The sequence below is a fragment of the Oncorhynchus clarkii genome, chromosome 28 (genome assembly GCF_045791955.1).
Source record: "Oncorhynchus clarkii lewisi isolate Uvic-CL-2024 chromosome 28, UVic_Ocla_1.0, whole genome shotgun sequence".
NCBI classification, from domain to species: domain Eukaryota; kingdom Metazoa; phylum Chordata; class Actinopteri; order Salmoniformes; family Salmonidae; genus Oncorhynchus; species Oncorhynchus clarkii.
In genome coordinates this window covers 15,316,117-15,330,040 of record NC_092174.1, presented here as the reverse complement: position 1 = coordinate 15,330,040, position 13,924 = coordinate 15,316,117, and the positions used below count along the sequence as shown (strand labels likewise).

Here is a 13,924-nt window from a genome sequence, read left to right as displayed (position 1 = left end):
GCCCCCAACGAACGGTTCTTGTTCTGACGTTGCTTCCAGAGGCAGTTTGGAACTTGGTGGTGATGTGGCAACTAAGGACAGATTTTTTTGTTTTTGTGTGTTTTTTTTCTTCTTTTTTTTGGTGTATTTTTACATGCTACACACTTTAGCACTTGGCGGTCCCGTTCTGTGAGCTTGTGTGGCCTACCACCACTGTTACTCCTAGACGTTTCTTCTTAACAATAACAGCACTTACAGCTGGCCGGGGCAGCTCAAGCAGGGCTTGTTGGAAAGGTGGCATCCTATGATGAGACCATGTTGAAAGTCACTGAGCTCATCAGTAAGGCCATTCTATTGCCAATGTTTGTCTATGGAGATTGCATGGCAGTGTGCTTTATTTTATACACCTGTCGTGAACGGGTGTGGCTGAAATAGCCGAATCCATGCATTTGAAGGGGTGTCCACATTCTTTTGTATATACAGTGCTTTCGGAAAGTATTCAACCCCTTGACTTTTTCCACATTTTGTTACGTTACAGCCTTATTCTAAAATGGATTAAATTGTTTTTCCCCCTCATCAATCTACACACAAGACCCCATAATGACAAAGCAAATTACACTTAGAATTTTTTGCAAATGTATTCAAATTTTAAAAACATTTAATCACATTTACTTAAGTATTCAAACCCTTTACTTAGTACTTTGTTGAAGCACCTTTGGCAGCGATTACAGCCTCGAGCTGTCTTGGGTATGGCGCTACAAGCTTGGCACACCTGTATTTGGGATTTTCTCCCATTCTTCTCTGCAGATTGTCTCAAGCTCTGTTAGGTTGGATGGGGAGCGTCGCTGCACAGCTATTTTCAGGTCTCCAGAGATGTTTGATCGGGTTCAAGTCCAGGCTCTGGCTGGGCCACTCAAGGACATTCAGAGATCTGTCCTGAAGCCATTCCATGGTTGTCTGGGCTGTGTGCTTAGGGTTGTTGTCCTGTTGGAAGGTGAACCTTCGCCCCAGTCTGTGGTCCTGAGCGCTCTGAAGCAGGATTTCATACGTGACATTAATGAAATCAGGAGAATGTCTGCAAGTGTTCAGATCAGCATGACATTTCATTTTTTCACCTATTCATTAAGTATTGGTTAATCAAATCAAATTTTATTTGTCACATACACATGGTTAGCAGATGTTAATGCGAGTGTAGCGAAATGCTTGTGCTTCTAGTTCCGACAATGCAGTAATAACAAGTAATCTAACTAACAATTCCAAAACTACTGTCTTGTACACAGTGTAAGGGGATAAAGAATATGTACATAAGGATATATGAATGAGTGATGGTACAGAGCAGCATAGGCAAGATACAGTAGATGGTATCGGGTACAGTATGTACAAATGAGATGAGTATGTAAACAAAGTGGCATAGTATAGTATAAAGTGGCTAGTGATACATGTATTACATAAGGATACCGTCGATGATATAGAGTACAGTATATACGTATGCGTATGAGATGAATAATGTAGGGTAAGTAACATTTATATAAGGTAGCATTGTTTAAAGTGGCTAGTGATATATTTACATCATTTCCCATCAATTCCCATTATTAAAGTGGCTGGAGTTGAGTCAGTGTCAGTGTGTTGGCAGCAGCCACTCAGTGTTAGTGGTGGCTGTTTAACAGTCTGATGGCCTTGAGATAGAAGCTGTTTTTCAGTCTCTCGGTCCCAGCTTTGATGCACCTGTACTGACCTCGCCTTCTGGATGATAGCGGGGTGAACAGGCAGTGGCTCGGGTGGTTGATGTCCTTGATGATCTTTATGGCCTTCCTGTGGCATCGGGTGGTGTAGGTGTCCTGGAGGGCAGGTAGTTTGCCCCCGGTGATGCGTTGTGCAGACCTCACTACCCTCTGGAGAGCCTTACGGTTGAGGGCGGTGCAGTTGCCATACCAGGCGGTGATACAGCCCGCCAGGATGCTCTCGATTGTGCATCTGTAGAAGTTTGTGAGTGCTTTTGGTGACAAGCCGAATTTCTTCAGCCTCCTGAGGTTGAAGAGGCGCTGCTGCGCCTTCTTCACGATGCTGTCTGTGTGAGTGGACCAATTCAGTTTGTCTGTGATGTGTATGCCGAGGAACTTAAAACTTGCTACCCTCTCCACTACTGTTCCATCGATGTGGATAGGGGGGTGTTCCCTCTGCTGTTTCCTGAAGTCCACAATCATCTCCTTAGTTTTGTTGACGTTGAGTGTGAGGTTGTTTTCCTGACACCACACTCCGAGGGCCCTCACCTCCTCCCTGTAGGCCGTCTCATCGTTGTTGGTAATCAAGCCTACCACTGTTGTGTCGTCCGCAAACTTGATGATTGAGTTGGAGGCGTGCGTGGCCACGCAGTCGTGGGTGAACAGGGAGTACAGGAGAGGGCTCAGAACGCAACCTTGTGGGGCCCCAGTGTTGAGGATCAGCGGGGAGGAGATGTTGTTGCCTACCCTCACCACCTGGGGGCGGCCCGTCAGGAAGTCCAGTACCCAGTTGCACAGGGCGGGGTCGAGACCCAGGGTCTCGAGCTTGATGACGAGCTTGGAGGGTACTATGGTGTTGAATGCCGAGCTGTAGTCGATGAACAGCATTCTCACATAGGTATTCCTCTTGTCCAGATGGGTTAGGGCAGTGTGGTTGAGATTGCATCGTCTGTGGACCTATTTGGGCGGTAAGCAAATTGGAGTGGGTCTAGGGTGTCAGGTAGGGTGGAGGTGATATGGTCCTTGACTAGTCTCTCAAAGCACTTCATGATGACGGATGTGAGTGCTACGGGGCGGTAGTCATTTAGCTCAGTTACCTTAGCTTTCTTGGGAACAGGAACAATGGTGGCCCTCTTGAAGCATGTGGGAACAGCAGACTGGTATAGGGATTGATTGAATATGTCCGTAAACACACCGGCCAGCTGGTCTGCGCATGCTCTGAGGGCGCGGCTGGGGATGCCATCTGGGCCTGCAGCCTTGCGAGGGTTAACACGTTTAAATGTCTTACTCACCTCGGCTGCAGTGAAGGAGAGACCGCATGTTTTCGTTGCAGGCCGTGTCAGTGGCACTGTATTGTCCTCAAAGCGGGCAAAAAAGTTATTTAGTCTGCCTGGGAGCAAGACATCCTGGTCCGTGACTGGGCTGGGTTTCTTCCTGTAGTCCGTGATTGACTGTAGACCCTGCCACATGCCTCTTGTGTCTGAGCCGTTGAATTGAGATTCTACTTTGTCTCTGTACTGGCGCTTAGCTTGTTTGATAGCCTTGCGGAGGGAATAGCTGCACTGTTTGCACGGTTATCCAATATCGGCTGATAATGTCGGTGAACCGATGTATCGCTCAGGCTCTAATGTTTTATCTGCAGGTGGAGCTATTGTGGCACTTAGTGGAGATACTATACAACAGATATTAAACCAGTCGTTCTTCATTCCCTTTCTCCTCCTTACACCCTTAAACCTCCCTTTTCTCCCTTCTTCCCCATCAGCGGCGACGATGGGCGACTCTGTGTTACCCGCGTCCCCAGCAGCAGCAGTCCCTCCCCTGCCGTCCCCCCAGCCCTCCTCCATGGTTCCCAGTGTGGCCTCAGAGCTGACCAGGATCTGTATGGGCCTGGGTATGGCCCCGCCTGACTTCACCTTCATGCGCAGCAGACAGGTGAGAGACACACACACACACACACACACAATCTTGCATACAAGACACACACGCAGGTATTCAAGCACAATCCCACTCTCTCCCAGGGTCTGCTGGTGTATCAGGTGAAGCTCTCCAGTGGTCTGGTGGTTCAAGGTCCCCAGTGTCAGTCTGAAAACGAAGCCAAAGAGAAAGCAGCTCTTTTCGCCCTGCAGCGCCTTGTGAGTGTGGTGTGTGTCCTTCCTGTATCTCTGTGTGTTTCCTCCTTTTCTTTTTATTTGGTTATGTCTATATTTCACCAGTGTCTCCATATTTGTAGGTTTTCTAACCCCTCTCTCGCTGTCTCCTTCAGAATTCAGTGGGTTCTGGGTTCCCCCTGCCACCGCCTCTGTTCTCTGGGGTCGGACAGATAAGGGGACCGCCCATGGGACCCATCCCTAACATATTCGGTCAATCGGGTGAGCCCGGGCGTCATGTGGGGGGCGTCTATATTGATACTGTATGACCTCTGGGTGCAGTAATGCCCATTGATAGGTTTTAGACACTAATTCTGGATGTGAACCAAACGCTTTCACTGTTTCACTCTCTTTCTCTCTCTCTCGCTCCCTCCCTCCAGGTGGACTGTTGATGCCTCCTCAGGGGTATGGTCCCCTACACTGGGGCATGCCCCTCCCGCCTCACCAGGGCCAGCCCTTCTATGGGGGCACCTTCCCTGGCGCCCGGCCCCAGGCACCCTCCGTCCCCATCGGCTCACACAACCAGTTTGTCCCCCTGCAGGTAGGAGCTCCAGGACCTGTTTCTATAGTTCACATTAAATCACCACAACAAAAGAGTTATGCGTGCATTTATATGGCCAAAAGATGCATATTAATAGTATTTTGGGATTTCACCACAGAGAAATGACCATGATTAACTCTGCCTAACCTACGTTTATTGTCAGGTCACTAAGAAGCGCGTGTCCTCGGTCAAGAAGCCCCAGGAGTTCTGCAACGCGGCTCACAAGGCGAGGAACCAAGCCCCGGGCAGCGAATTCCCATCTCACTCCCAACCCTCCCTATCCCCGACCCCCTCCACACCCCCAAAGACCACCCAGGCAGCGGGGACCCCATCCACGCCCCAAACGCCACGCCAGAACCCCTCGGGCCAAGGCCACACCCCCGGCTCCGCCTCCAAGAGGAAACACAGGAAACTGGCGGTGAACTTCGAGGCAGCCAAAGTCCAAGAATAATCCCCTCCCCTTCCTCTTAGGTGTTGGTTTTTGGGATGGTGTTCTAATCGGTTGAGTCTCAATAGCACCCTATTCCCTGTGGTGCACTACTTTTAACCAGAGCCCTATGTAGTTGTCCTACATAGGAATAGGGTGTCATAAGTGTGTCATTTGAGATGCAGACCTTGTTCTAGATAATGGGAGGCAATAAGGTCTGATAAATCAGAATGCCGTCGTTTTTATGTTGCGTTTGCATCATGTTTGAGATGGATTTCTATTCTCACTAATCTCGCCAGACCTTGTGGTACATGGTGTCCTTCTAGTTGGTCGGTTTATGATTGGAGCCAGTAATCAAGGGCTTAATCCCTTTTAATCTTTCCCTTTGTTTGTTTCAAGTCTCTATTTTACCAAATGTATTTTATTCTGATCAAAGTATTTTGTCACAATTCTGTGTTTTAATGTCAATCGTTTGTAATTGCTAATACTAAATCAACCTACAAAATAGTCATGTGAAATCAACTTCACACGCGTTAACCAGCAATTAGGTCTCAAATACAGTATACTGACGGACAGCATACAAACACATCACTATGACAAAATTCTGGAATTTCTACTCCGCAGTATAACACATTTCTTCCAGTAGAAAATCATTTTGAAATTGAATTCAAATCATCTCCTTTGGGACATCACCAGGACCTCTGTTAGCTGGTTGATCCAAGCCTTAATAGAGGGATGTTTCTGTTTTTTCTAAATATATTTTTGTCCACCATATTTCAATCTATGGATTTTATGCCTTGGTACCCTTTTAAATATGACACATATTGTTTTTTGTTGCTGACAGTACGTACCATGGCTGAATCATTATTCATTAACCCACATGTACAGTCTCGAGTTTTACAAGCATATTTTTGGGTCTCGCTTTGTTTTTGCATTTGTACCTTTTGCCTCTTTCAACACGTGGTTTGAGCTACTGGGTTCTGGCTCTGTGGGTATTTTAAACTTCTGAACCAAAGCACACCTGTTGAATGTCCTATTGTTTTTTTTCTAAATTAATTTGAGAGTTTTAACAAGAAAAACCTCTACGCCCCCCCATCCCCCTCCCAAAAAAACGTTCAAAAACCATAAAACTAAGGAAATGTAGCTTGCTCTTTTGATGCAGGAAAGGTGCTGTACGTATCCAATGAATAAAGACATCTTTTGTTACCATGACATCGATACATTTATGTATTTGTCAGCTTATTTGATTATTTTGTCATGGGATTTGGAATTTGTGTGAGTGGTAGAGATGTATAACTCATAATGCTTTCCATTAGGCATGATGTCTGAGTATAAAGTGAACATGACAAAACGGCTACAAATTGTATTGGTCACATACACGTGTTTTAGCAGATGTTATTGCGGGTTTAGCGAAATGTTTGTTTTGAGCTCCGACTGCAGTAATATCTAACAATTTCACAACATACCCAATACACACATCTAAGTAAAGGAATGGAATTAAGTATATATACAGTGGGGCAAAAAAGTATTTAGTCAGCCACCAATTGTGCAAGTTCTCCCACTTAAAGATGAGAGAGGCCTGTAATTTTCATCATAAGTACACTTCAACTATGACAGACAAAATGACAAAAAAAATCCAGAAAATCCCATTGTAGGATTTTTAATGAATTTATTTGCAAATTATGGTGGAAAATAAGTATTTGGTCAATAACAAAAGTTTATCTCAATACTTTGTTATATACCCTTTGTTGGCAATGACAGAGGTCAAACGTTTTCTGTAAGTCTTCACAAGGTTTTCACACACTGTTGCTGGTATTTTGGCCCATTCCTCCATGCAGATCTCCTCTAGAGCAGTGATGTTTTGGGGCTGTTGCTGGGCAACACGGACTTTCAACTCCCTCCAAAGATTTATATGCGGCTGTGATTATAATCGATTATAATCTCTTGGTAGATAATGCGGTCAACATTTGATTGTGAGGAATTCTAAGTCAGGTGAACAGAAGGACTTGAGTTCCTGTATGTTGTTATGAGCACACCACGTCTCGTTAATCATAAGGCATACCCCCCTGCTCTTATATCCAGTAGTTCCTCCCGACTGTATGTAATAAAACCTAAGATTACCTGCTGTACCAATGTAAGAAATAACACGTAAAAAAAACAAAATACTGCATAGTTTCCTAGGAACGCGAAGCGAGGCGGCCATCTATGTCGGTGCCGTAAGTAACAATGCAAATTGTCTGTTTGGACATTTTAGTAATTGTTCAGCAGTCTTATGGCTTGGGGGTAGAAGCTGTTAAGAAGCCTTTTGGACCTGGACTTGGCGTTCCGGTACCGCTTTCCGTGCGGTAACAGAGAGAACAGTCTGGGGCCTCCCGAGTGGAGCAGTGGTATGAGACACTACATCGCAGTGCTAGCTGTGCCATTAGAGATTCTGGGTTTGAGTCCAGGCTCTGTCGCAGACCTAGAGACCCATGGGGTGGCGCATAATTGGCCCAGTGTTGTCCTGGTTGGTGGAGGGTTTGGCTGGCAGCGATGTTCTTGTCCCATCGCGCCCTAGCGCAGTGCACGGTGGCACGGTCACCAGGTGCACAGTGTTTCCTCTGACACATTGGTGCGGCTGGCTTCCGGGTTAAGTGGGCATTGTGTCAAGAAGCAGTGCGGATTGGTTGGGTTGTGTTTCTGAGGACGCGCGGCTCTCGACCTTCACCTCTCCGAGTCTGTACAGGAGCTGCAGCTATGAGACAAGACTAACTACCAATTGGACACCACGAAATTGGGGAGAAAAAGCGGTAAAAGTAAAAAGCAACAAAAAAAGAGAACAGCCTATGACTTGGGTGACTGGAATCTTTGACAATGTTTTTCTACCTTCTGTAGTGTATAGTATATAGGTCCTGGATGGTTTGAAGCTTGGCCCCAGTGATGTACTGGGCTGTACGCACTACCCTCCGTAGCGCCTTTACGGTCGGATACCGAGCAGTTGCCATACAAGACGGTGAAACAACTGGTCAGGATGCTCTCGATGGTGCAGCTGTATACATTTTTGAGGATCTGGGGACCCATGCCAAATCTTTTCAGTCTCCTGAGGGGAGACTTCATGACTTTCTTGGTGTGTTTGGACCATACTAGTTTGTTGGTGATGTTGTCACCTAGGAACTTGAAACTCTCGACCCGCTCCACTACAGCCCCGCCGTTGTGAATGGGGGTGTGTTCGCCCCTCCTTTTTCTGTAGTCCACGAGTATCTCCTTTGCCTTGCTCACGTTGAGGGAGAGGTTGTTGTCCTGGCACCACACTGCCAGATCCATTGACAAAATTTGAATTAAAGGTATACTCTATTTAAAGGCATAGCTTAAGATAAATGTACTGAAAAACTTATTGAATGAAACTCCATGAGAAAATCGGTTGGCCAGCAAGTGGAAGGGTTTTCAACAGTTTAATTACATTTATTCAACACACGCAAAGGAACCATGCCTGCAAAGACCGTTACTCAACTTCACAAGGTAAGTCTGAATACCAACTACTGAGAAGTGCGTAGGAAAGGCATGAGCAAGAAAGGCGTAATTTCCTAATTCAGAATCAGGCCCCAGGTCTCCAAATCTACAATTTGACACCACTTTCATGCCAATAAACTCTTTGCAAGGGTTGCCAGAAAAAAAACTTTATTGAGAGCAACCAACAACTGAAACGCCTGGAGTTTTCTAAATGGCATTGACACCAGGTGCTGTGGTCAGAGGAGATGAAAATAGAGTTCTTTGGCCACACACCACCAGTGGGTTTGACGCCGAAAGAAGGATGCATATGCAGAAAAGAACCTCATACCTGCTGTAAGAAAAGGTGGTGGATCGTTATGTATTATAGGGTTGTTTTGCTTCCACTGGTCCTGGGGCCCTTGATAAAGTCAACGGCATCATGGACTCTACCGAGTACCAGGACATTTTAGCCAAAGACCTGGTTGCCTCTGCCAGGAGACTGAAACTTGGCCATAAGTGGATCTTCCAGCAAGACAATGATCCCAAGCACACATCAAAATCAACAAGAAATTGTTAATTGACCATCAAATCTACATTTTGGAATGGCCTTCTCAGTCTCCGGACTTGAACCCCATTGAAAACCTGTGGTTTGAATTGAAGAGGGCAGTCGATAGGAGCAGACAAAGGATATCAAGGATCTGGAAATATTCTGTATGGAGAAATTATCTAAGATCCCTCCCAATGTTCTCCAATATGAGATTGTTCTCCTATCTCCTTAAACATGATAGAAAAGGCTCAGTAACATTATCCTCGCAAGGGGTGGGTATTAAAAACAGGGGTGCCAAAAATGATATTGTTTTTTGCACATTTTTGTTCAGAATTTTTTATTTCATTACTTTTGGTTGATTCCATTGAGTAATTAATCAAGTAAAATATATTTCCCATGTTGGAAAATTACAATATAGCTCAGTACTGGTATTATTTATTCTATACATTATTTTTTGTTCATTTTTCTTTATCAAGGGTGCCACTCCTTTTGGAGGTGACTGTACCACACACCTCTCTCTTCCTCCAGAGTTACAACGATGCTCCCCAGGTGAGGTCAAAGAGTCCCAGGGCCTCCATGGTGGGGCCCAAGTCTCCCGTTTCACGGATCAGGCCAGTCTAACCCCCACCAATACCACGACCCCCAGAAATGGATATGTAATGTACTATGTCCCTTCAACTCAACTCGAAGTCAGTTCCACTGCCTTTTTTAATTCTTCCCTTCTAATCAGGGACAGATTTAGACCTGGGACAACAGGTGTGCGCAAATAATTATCAGGCAGAACAGAAAACTAGAAGGCCCCGGACCTTGTAGGGTAAGAGTTGTGTACCCATACTACATTATTAGCTCCAGCACCCCCTTCTGGTCATGTATTCACTGCTAATGCAATTGATTTACATGTTGTTCTATCGTTTGGCCACCAGAGAACAGTGCATAGCTACTGGTGTCTTTCTCATGTGGAGTTCAGGCCAGTCTATGGCAGGGGAGGCCAACCCTCCTCCTGGAGAACTACTGGGTTTGCAGAACTTCGCTCCTGCCCTGCTGAATACACACAGGATTCTACTATTCAGCTGCTCATCAGCTGTTTCATCAGCTTAATCAGGTATGTTAAAGTAGGGTTTGAACAAAAGCCTGCATGCCCAGTAGCTCTCCAAGAGGAGGGTTGGCAGCTCCTAGTCTATGGGGTACATGACTTGTGCATAATATACTAATTCATAGGCACTGGACAGATGGAAAGAGGAAATTGTTGTTCAGAGTAACTTGTTAAAGATGGATAGATGAAATGGAATCAAGATGAACACACGCCAATCCTCACCCACAACACACTCTATTGTTCTCAGCTTAAACAAACACGATACTGATAGATAAGAGCACACATATTGTACTTTGAAACTTTAACACCATGGTAAATACTTTCCCCTTTTTTTTCTAAATAGCAAATCACAATCTCTAGGCTCATTTTGATAATGATCCAAAAACGTACTACCGGTATTCGTAATATTAGCTGATATTATGTTCATGAATTGGTCAAAGTCACCAACCAGGACACCATGTACAAAATGGTCTGGTGAGGATGATATTAACAACTGCTTACTTGGTGTTCATCAATCTCTTGATCCATATTGATCAATTATTACTGTGCTGGCTGTGACAGTCTACATCTACATAGTCTACAGTACATAGTCTTGAAATTGAACAAAACATAACACAGTAGAAGACTGAATTTAAACAAGTATTTTTCTTCCCTGAAATACAGCGATTGTGATACTTATGTATTGTATATTTTGGTGGTGTGGTTTTCATGTAAGCCTTTGGGCTTCCAACAACACCTGCACACTGTTTCTTTTTCGTAAAAAAAAAATCTGTATTGTTGACTATCACTTGTTTTCTTTGGTGCAAATAAATCCAACTCAAACTAAATCATCATAACTACTGGTTTACAGTAACAAAACAAAACATCTTCTTGGAAGTATTTTAATCTTCACGATAAAGCTGAAATTGTTACTTTTAGTCGACACCTACTCTCAAACTCTGAGACAAGGATATACACAATTAGGACTCTGGTTGTCTATGTTCTCCCAATCCCTCAGGCACTTTAGGTTGAAATAAAAACACAGGGAATCCAAAAGTGAGTGATTACTGCACACAAAAATGCAGGTTTGACTTTATTTCTTTCAAACACATTAGAAACTAAAAATAAGAATACAATTCTTCACATTGTTGTTGCCTGGAGACGTTTTTCTGCCAAAGAGAAAGGAACCCAAATGAAACAAGAGAAGACAGCCATCATCAACGCTATTAAACATAAGGGCTTTTTAAAAAAAACACCTACAGTTATTGTTTCATAAATAGGCGCAGCGTGATGAACAGACTTGATGGAGAGAAAGAGAGAGAGAGTGATGGAGTGATCAGAAGAGCGATGACAAGCCAGATGTCAGGGTTATATATCTCCACTCTACCAATCTGTCTCTACCAATCTCCTTCCCTCATTATCAGACACTTTCGGCTGATAAAGAAAAGCAACTTCAGATTCAGGAGCTTTATGACAATTCATATAATCAATATGCCCAGAAGTTGTACCAAAAAGGGATTTGTACAAAACAAAACATGTTTTTGTTTGTATACTTTCACAAAACTCATATTTTGCGATGTTTTCCAGGTTAAGGGCAGCCAACGTTTATGACGTTATTTCAGAGGATGAAAACAACTGATTTACCAAGTTTTATCTTACAAATATCATTATATTGACAATTCCTACGCCCAATAGAGTCCAAACAGCTATAAAAGCTGTTTAATCAATTTCCCTTATTCTTTGATAGTTAAATTACAACTGGTGTGATCCAATTCACAATCACACTGCACTTGGAACAAAAAAACTCGAGGAGTAAAAGAGTAAAACAAAAATCTATGTACAGCTTGAGGTGATGGCTACACTAACCAGCCGAGGCATAGTCCACAGAGGATCCTATGAACATCATCATCATCAGTTTAGAAAGAGCAACACAACTCAAAGACACACGGCAGTCTCTAAGGCAGTCCAGTAGCAGAGAGAGAGAGAGAGAGAGAGAGAGAGAGAGAGAGAGAGAGAGAGAGAGAGAGAGAGAGAGAGAGAGAGAGAGAGAGAGAGAGAGAGAGAGAGAGAGAGAGAGAGAGAGAGAGAGAGAGAGAGAGAGAGAGAGAGAGAGAGAGAGAGAGAGAGAGAGAGAGAGAGAGAGAGAGAGAGAGAGAGAGAGAGAGAGAGAGAGAGAGAGAGAGAGAGAGAGATAGGGAAAGAGTGATAGAAGTATAATACATGTGTTCTTTGTTAATTTCTTTTAAAGGCTAAAACATCTTGTCTTTCCTTTTAAAAAGTCTGTTAGTTTGGGGTTTTGGTTTACATCTTGCTATGTGTGGAGAAAAAAAAGCCCCAAAAGCCCCTAAGTGCTAAATTAACTTCTGGGATTTTAACAACGGTCATGATCAAAAATATGGTCATCAGCTTTGTCTTCCTCAAAACACAATCTAAAGATATATCAGTAACGATCCAACGACACATCAGTAGATATGACATTGCTGCCTATTCGTTCAACTCTTTGAGCACCTTTTCTTTCTGCCTCTATTGCCATCCAACAATTAAAAAGTCCAGAACTTTACATTTTTTTTAAATCTAATATCAGGGGAGGGTGTTTGTTACAAAACTATCTGAAACCCACTCATGACATCAGTATGATTTTTTTCAAGGTAGATCATAAAGAATCACAAATATCAAAATATGGATGTTTTGCAATATGTGCTTATGTCTTTCTTGTTTTTGAGTGACGGTCAGTTGGTCAGATGGTTCAGCCAGAGTGGGGGGTGGTGGTCAAGGACTTTCTACTGGGGGAGAGGATAATCATGCCTTGGTTCAGTGAATAAAGAGTGGGACTGAATGTGGACCGGGTCTGGTTGCGATCCGGTCCATGGGTGGTTGAGTGGAGGTGTGTAGAGGTTAGAGGTCAGATCAGGTCAGGAACAGAGGCTTGTCTCTCTGAAGAGCTCTGAAGGAATAGAGAGGAACCACGACAAAGAAAAATGAATAGTAATCAATCAATAATAATCAATCAATGTTTTTTAAACAGATTTTGTGTTATGAAACACATTTCAAATACAATTTGAACGATTGATAGACACTTGGGTTAGCAACTGTTCTAATTAACAGATGTTTAAGCAATACATAAAGGGCTAGTTTCCTGGTCAATCTGAATATGAACTCCATTCATACTCTCATATCTGCTATGTTTCTCCATTCTGCTTTGTCATACTACAGTTGAAGTCGGAGGTTTACATATACCTCAGACAAATACATTTAAACTCAGTTTTTCACAATTCCTGACTTTTATTCCTAGTAAAAATTAACTCTCTCAGGTCAGTTAGGATCACCCCTTTATTTTAAGAATGTGAAATGTCAGAATAATAGTAGAGAGAATTATTTATTTCAGCTTTTATGTCTTTCATCACATTCCCAGTGGGTCAGAAGTTTACATGCACTCAATTCGTATTTGGTAGCATTGCCTTTATTTAAAAAAAAACTTTTGTCAAATGTTTCGGGTAGCCTTCCACAAGCTTGAATTTTGGCCCGTTCCTCCTGACAGAGCTGGTATAACTGAGTCAGGTTTGTAGGCCTCCTTGCGCGCACATGCTTTTTCAATTTCTGCCCACACGTTTTCTCGAGGATTGAGGTCAGGGCTTTGTGATGGCCACTCCAATACCTTGACTTTGTTGTCCTTAAGCCATTTTGCCACAACTTTGGAAATATGCTTGGGGTCATTGTCCATTTGGAACACCCATTTGCGACCAAGCTTTAACTTCCTGACTGGTGTCTTGAGATGTTGCTTCAGTATATCCACATAATTTTCCTGCCTCATGGTGCCATGCACCCCCACAACATGATGCCGCCACCCCATGCTTCACGGTTGGGATGGTGTTCTTCGGCTTGCAAGCCTCCCCCTTTTTCCTCCAAACATAACGATGGTCATCATGGCCAAACAGTTCTATTTTAGTTTCATCAGACCAGAGGACATTTCTCCAAAAAGTACAACCTTTATCCCCAGGTGCAGTTGCAAATCGTAGTCTGGC

General features: G+C 43.7%; 2 protein-coding genes across 8 annotated transcripts in view; one reads left to right on the top strand and one right to left on the bottom strand.

Moving 5' to 3' along the window:
* Positions 1-6,041, top strand: part of LOC139386540 (5'-3' exoribonuclease 1-like) — a 29,016-nt gene extending 22,975 nt beyond the window's left edge. For 2 of the 7 annotated variants that reach the window (XM_071132172.1, XM_071132171.1), the window contains exons 37-41: positions 3,463-3,632; positions 3,719-3,832; positions 3,964-4,069; positions 4,228-4,388; positions 4,552-6,041. In XM_071132172.1, the coding sequence (XP_070988273.1) occupies positions 3,463-3,632; positions 3,719-3,832; positions 3,964-4,069; positions 4,228-4,388; positions 4,552-4,839 (839 nt within the window). In that variant the 3' untranslated portion in view covers positions 4,840-6,041. Of the gene's footprint in view, positions 1-3,462; positions 3,633-3,718; positions 3,842-3,963; positions 4,070-4,227; positions 4,389-4,551 lie in introns of all 7 variants that reach the window. The other 5 variants (XM_071132175.1, XM_071132174.1, XM_071132169.1 and 2 more) reach the window with 3 other exon arrangements.
* A 5,994-nt stretch (positions 6,042-12,035) lies between these two features.
* LOC139387140 (thymocyte selection-associated high mobility group box protein TOX-like) overlaps positions 12,036-13,924 on the bottom strand; it is a 57,493-nt gene continuing 55,604 nt past the window's right edge. The window contains exon 10 of the mRNA XM_071133164.1: positions 12,036-12,846. Within this exon, the coding sequence (XP_070989265.1) occupies positions 12,810-12,846 (37 nt within the window). The 3' untranslated portion in view covers positions 12,036-12,809. The remainder of the gene's footprint in view (positions 12,847-13,924) is intronic.